At 38.1% G+C, this 6,679-nt stretch overlaps 1 protein-coding gene across 1 annotated transcript; it reads right to left on the bottom strand.

The window, feature by feature from the left end:
• Positions 1–230: 230 nt before the first annotated feature.
• LOC142346599 (uncharacterized) lies at positions 231–6,462 on the bottom strand. Its single transcript, XM_075398876.1, has 2 exons — positions 5,951–6,462; positions 231–1,088 (listed from the first exon to the last, which is right to left on the bottom strand). The coding sequence occupies exons 1-2, from the start codon at positions 5,988–5,990 to the stop codon at positions 310–312; spliced, it is 819 nt and encodes a 272-aa protein (XP_075254991.1). The 5' UTR covers positions 5,991–6,462; the 3' UTR covers positions 231–309.
• Between the last annotated feature and the right edge of the window lie 217 nt (positions 6,463–6,679).

The raw sequence follows: 6,679 nt of genomic DNA on the forward strand, positions 1-6,679 counted from the left end.
GCATTCCCTTGCAAGATTGCTTGCAAGATTCTTGCAAGATTATAAATTCTTCGATCACTAGGGAAGACCAAAAGCAAAAACATTTATAAACTGATGAACTCAAAACAAGCCAGCATTAAACGATTCATACGTCAATACTTAAGTTTTTTCTTTCCTCAAGCCACCGTTTTACCTATATAAAAGCAGGACCTACTTCACTAGCTACTTACTCAAGTTGACCTTCAGCAGGATTTGGCTTGGAAAAAATAAATTGTGACCTTCAATAATTACAGATATGTACAAGTACGCAGCTGTGTAGAAGCATCAGCTCTAAAACAACAAGACTCTTTCATTATCATCTGCATTTGGATCATAAACAATAGTCTCATAATAGTAGTTAATTATCTCCAGCTTTCCTTTCATCTGTATCACTACCATATGTAACACCTCATCATCAACATCATTGCACATTTCAAGTTTGAGCAGAGTTAACTTTGGCATTTTCACTGGAATAACCAGAAACGAATGACCAGTCAGTTTATGCATGCCTGTCAAATCCATTTCCACCATCTTAGAACATTCCGTCACAATTGGCAAAATACCAACATCGTCTATTTCCCAACACCAACACAGGGAAAGATTGGTCAAATTCTTGCAATGCGCTGCAATCAATAAAGCACCCGAGTTCGTCAAATTACTGCATTCAGATAAGTTCAGAACGTTCAGATTTGATAAATCTAGAGTAAGTAAAAGCTGGTTGAGACCTTCTTCTGTGAAATTGCTCCCTTTTCTGAAACAAATTTCAGTAAAAATTTGCTTTTCCGATAAAGCATCTAAAGCAGCATCGGTTAATCCCTGAGAAAAATTGACAACGATTGACGTTAAATTGTAGCATCTAGAAATAGGTCCGAAGACATCGTCTGTGTTATTTTCTCCGTCTATGTTAAGATGAGTGAGAGTAGAGGCATGCTTGTTACAAAGGAAGCTGATTGAAGTGTCTTCGAGCCAATTCACATTGTCCAAATTCACTTTCTTCAATTGCTTCTCAGGGAACAGCTTCAAGAAATCGCTAAACTGTTCATCTGTAATTCTGTGCGTGTATGAGAAATCTAAAAAAATTCCATAAAATACATTAGCTAAAGAGGTCAAGTGTGTCTGCTACTAAAAATGTTCATATTTTAGCCAGAAAAGAACTGAATCTATTATACACTGCGTCAGTAGGCTCGCAATCAACGAAAACGTTTTTTAATCTAAAAGTCAGAGCATTTTTGGATGTTTTGCGTACAATGTTGTTACAAACCGAGAACTGTTTTAATTCAAAACACCATTTGATGTAAAAATTTTTAACCTGCTAGCAAACAGTTGCCCGCCCCGAAAGCAGTCGCGAAGCCTACAAGTATCACGATTCTATAAAAAAAAGGAACAATTGTAAATAAAGAACAAACATAAAAAGAAAAATTTATGTCAAAGAAAGCAATGCTTTGTCCACTTGTCTTCTTGTGGACTGGCGGAGTTGGCCCATCAGCTTCAACAATTCTGAAACAACTGGCATCAAGTTCTCTGCCCAAAAATAGGACAGCTACGCTGACATGTCAAATCTAAGTACAAAATTTAGCTTCACTCCTAAGGAGCTGCCTCCTCTGGCATTTGAGGCTCTAGACCACTTAGGTGGTGCAAAATAGTTGATGCTTCATTGGGAGCTGTTGGATGTTAGTTTGAGTCATTTACTTTCGCCATTAATTGTTTGTTTTCAATAGTTGTCTTTTTTTATTTTTCTCAGCTTATGTTTGTGCGTAATAATCCTTTATTGATAGATTTCAAAAAAACGAAATGCTTTTGTTGTTGTGGTTGGGGTTTCGCAGTTGCCCACAGGGATAAGTAAGTTCAATTCGTCTTTATTTAAAAACTTATGCCTTGTATTTCTGCAGAAATGACAGTCGCTGAACAATTGCCACGTGTAGAGATTTCGTGAATCGAATCTTTCATTGACAAATTTCCATAAGAAAATTAACAATCGGTTTTTTAGACCAGTTGAACTTGTTATACTGACGTACAGCTGTGAAGATCCCGGTCAAAGATTCATTTAGTGTTGGGTAAGATAATATCTTAATTTAGTTAATTTCATTTTCACATAAAATTAGCTTGAAAACTCAAATATTTCTTCCCATTAGCTCAATTCTTCCTAAAAAGGCGACAACAGCGTGCCTTTACAAAGTCCTTTTATGAAAGCGGTCACAGTTTGCGGTTTAAAAAGATAGTCGAAACTCAACTAGCCTCCCCTATTTGAAGTATTAACATTGAAGTATTAGTTCAAATAAAAATTTTGACTTTTCAAAATCAAAAATTATTCTGGTACTTGAAAAACGCGCAGAATTTTCTGGTCAAGAGCCAATTGAGCACGAGGAATGACATAGTTGTGTGGCATGATCTGATCAACAACAGCATCTCGAGCCACAAATCGAATAACTACAGACCAAGTAGTGTACAAGAGCTGACAAACTACTTGACCACGAATAACAACAAGGTTAAAGCGCACTGGTATACTGCCAGCGCACTGGAACCCCTGGTAATTTCAAAGAGTTGTTGAGCACTGGGATACTGGTTCTGAGGGTGATAAAGCACCTGATATCGAAACGGAAGGCGAAAACACAGCTGGGAGACTACAATGTGCTCCACCAGGAACCGGCACGTGAGATCAAGTCACTGACATTGTTCTGCGCCACCAAGGAAACCAGAAAGCTCTGCTCAAAAAAGGAAAAACCTCGGTAAACGCCATAGGAAGGCGAGAGCAAAGGTAAGACTGGTAGAAAAAGCACCGAACGAGAGTGTAGCTCCTGAACAATAGGGCTTCATTGCCCCGTCCTTGAGCGAGCTTCCGTGATGTAAGAAATTCTACCACAACCACGGCTCAGATAAATTCTCAGACACAACAACTTTTTAAAACAATTCCTAAAATGCGTAAAATCTTCAAATAAAATAATAATCTGTAAATATCGAATAGATTTTCTGAAAAATTGTAATAACAATGATATCACTCCGGATTTTTTGAAGTGTCGAATTCCCAAAAACGAAGTTTTTTCAGAACAAGCGGTGCAAAGTTTTCAGCTTAAGCTCTTAAAGGAAGAAATAAGTCGTGCAGAACATGGCAGTAGACTGTTCGAGGAAAAACTTGGGGGAGAATAGACATTCTCAGGAAAGAAGTTAAAACAGAACTTTTACCTTCAATTGTGTACAGCATTAGAACGGAAATGAGATATCATTCTGAATTGATTAGTAAGAGACTGAATGACAAGTTAGCGAAGCTGTCTGAGAGACAGGAAAGGCCTTTGCGGAATTGATCTCATAATAATGTTGTTACACTGGACGGTGTTGAACTGCCGAGATTTGTTCTGGACGTCTTATCATTAGGTCAAAAGCATCCAGTCAGATACAAACTCAATGAAGTACACTTCCTTGCGGACGTAGACAGATAAGCTCGTGAGTTAAGGGAGAACAACACTGATGGTGAAAAGTTGTGAAATAGAATATGCCAAATGGTACGCCAAGAACGTACGTGAGACACCAATGGATAGAGGAGTTAAAAAGTTAAGGATTTTTTGAGAGATCAAAAATTACTAGCTGTACCATTTGATAAAGGTTGTGGTTTTTATTGTTATGAAACGGACAACATACTCGAATAAACTAAATGAAGTCCTTAGTGCCAATCAGTTTGAGGCTCGTAATGAAGAAACCGATGATCAAACAATAAAAACGGAGAAACTGATAACAGTTTGCATCAATTAATGAAACAGGGAAAGATAAGTGAGAAGATTTATCACAGACTCAGGACAACAGGCCAGGCTTTATGGACTTGCTAAAGTACATAAAAACGGTACGCCGCTTCGGCCCGTTCTGCCAATAACCGGCAGCAGTTACGAGAACCTCAATAAATTTCTGTCTTCTTTTCTCGAGAGAGTACCAGGCGCAAATATCGAAACTATTCGAAGGATGCTACATCCGCTTTAGAGGCTACCGAACTGGATGAAGATGAAATAGTAGTAACTCTGGATGTTAAAAGCTTGTACACCAATGTACCGGTTGAGGAGGCAATTTAATTTGCACTTAAAGAAATGTACTCCATTGACGAGGTTCCTGAGATTTCGAGGTCAGCTATGAAGAGCCTTTTCCGACTAGCCGTAACGAATGCTCACTTTAAGTTTAATAAAATATCGGACGGTTTAGCAATCGGTGCTTCGTTGGCGGTAATTTTGGCAAAATTGTGGATGAAATCTTTTGAAATTTCCTTACAGAAACCAGATAAGGGAAGAACAAAACCCCTGCCTGGAAGGGAATATGCATTGATTGTAACCGACGCGTTACTTTCCGAGGGAAAGGATTCGAGTGCGAATCATGCAAAAACGGGTATCATGCAAAATGCCAAGCTATCAATGACTAATTGTGCAGGGAAAGGTACGACAGAGGACACACATGAAGTGAAATTATTCAAGAGGTATGTGGATCATATAGTGTGCACTGTCAATGGGAACTCTCTAGATTATGTTGAGCATGCAAATTCTCTTAACAATAACTTACAATTCACACTTGAGAAACCGATAGTGGGGACCTGGCATTCCTAGATCTAAACAAACGTAAACGAAAATGGAAAAATTAGCTGTCAATGGTATCAAAAGTCGACCGATAACGGCTTCTTAATTTCCGTAGCTGTTCACCGTTACAACATTAAAAAATGTGATTCAAGAGACTGTGCGTAGGATTTTTAACACAACCAGTGACTGGCAATCCTTTGATGTAGCTCATAAGAAAAATCAGGAGATCTGGACTCAAAATCAGTATCCAACTGAGTGCTCATCCAGTGTTGTAAATGAGACGTTTCTCAAAACAGTTAAAAGTCTTAGCAAAAATGAGCTTAAACCGATGTGTTTTGTTCAATACAGAGGAAACATCGCTCCATATGTTGTAAGTAGACTGAAAAAATTGTGTGATATTCAAATCATTTTCACAAGAAAAGTAAGAACATTCTTGCCCACCCAGAAATCATCTTTGGATAAGAATCTGAAATCCCATGTGTTATATAAAGTTACATGTAATGGATGCAGTTCCATCTATGTTGGCCAAACCAGCCGACATGTTACCACTAGAATTTCGGAGCATCAAAAGAAGGATTCCCCTGTGGGACAACACCTTGTTGAATGTGGTGGTACAGCGCATATTGAATGGGACATCCTAGATGAATGTCCCGGGGTTGAAAAACTAATGGCAATAGAAGCGATCTACATCAAAAAGCTGAAACCGCAATTAAATACGCGCGACGAGTACCGGGGGCGGGAATTGACATTAGTTCAAATAGAAAAATTTTGACTTTTGAAATTCAAAAATTATTCTGGTACATGTTAATTCGAAACTTTCTCAACCCCAACAAATAAAAAATCACAACAGATAGGAATGAAAGTAAAAACTCCTTTTCAGGAATGGAGAACAATACACCCGGATTTCTTCAAAACTCCGGAATAAAGATTGAAGTAATTTTATTGTAATAAGTGTAAATAAATTGTTGTAAATATGATTTTAACTGTAAATAATTTCATAAGTTCGTTGTTATTTTATCTCATTTCTTAGAATTAGAGTCAAAGACGAGTTTTTATACTTTGTAAATGATTTTAGACCTGACGATGAACGCGATGTTCGAAAACGTTCGTTTTTAATCAATTTAAATTTTGATTGACAATTTCTTCTCTGCTGTTTTAATTGACAATTTCTTCTTCTCTGGCAATTCTTTCTGACAAATAACGCCCGAGACCGACGCACGCTACATGGTCAGAATTATTAGCGGGTCAAATCAATAGCATTTTTTAAAATTTGTCAACAGGCAGGCAGGTCGAAATAGGAGGGAAGATGTAAATTTGCTATGAACCTATGAAAAGTGTCCTATGAACCTTTAAGAATTTATTGTCGACAAAACATCTATTCTTACCAAGGCCATTTAAGCGCGGGAAACATTTAGCTAATGTCATTAGGGATTCGCCTGTTCCTACTTCCGATCCAGCAATGCCAATACGCTCAAGGCAGTGATTTACGCCGTTTTCTGACAATGATTCACAAACAATCTGAAGCTGTTCGTTACTCAATTTGTCATCAACAATATGGATGCAATTCAATGAGTTTCTGAGTTTCTGTGATTGACACACAAAGAGAGCAGCCTGTTCAGATACTGATTGTCGAGTTTCCAAATTAAGCTGTGTAGCGAATCATTTGGTACATGCTCGAAAAATAACACAACACTCGAACTAACTTCATCATGTTCCGATTTGTCTCTTTGTGCAATATATAACTGATAACCATTCCATAAGGTAGGATAAAATACTGCTTCGCGTAACTTCCAACATGCGCAACTCAACTGCAGCTTGTCATACACGGACAAACTTTCGTATATGCTAATGATCAGATGTTCCGGTAGGTCCGCGAAACTCATCAAAGATCATTTCTGAAACTCAATTGGGCATAAAAATAGATCTTACCAATAGTAGCTGTAGGATTAAAGCAGAGTAGCTAAAGGGTGATGCAGTTCCATCTATGTTGGCCAAACCAGCCGACATGTTACCACTAGAATTTCGGAGCATCAAAAGAAGGATTCCCCTGTGGGACAACACCTTGTTGAATGTGGTGGTACAGCGCATATTGAATGGGACATCCTAGATGAATG

The sequence above is a fragment of the Convolutriloba macropyga genome, chromosome 1 (genome assembly GCF_964194025.1).
Source record: "Convolutriloba macropyga chromosome 1, txConMacr16.3, whole genome shotgun sequence".
NCBI classification, from domain to species: Eukaryota; Metazoa; Xenacoelomorpha; order Acoela; family Convolutidae; genus Convolutriloba; species Convolutriloba macropyga.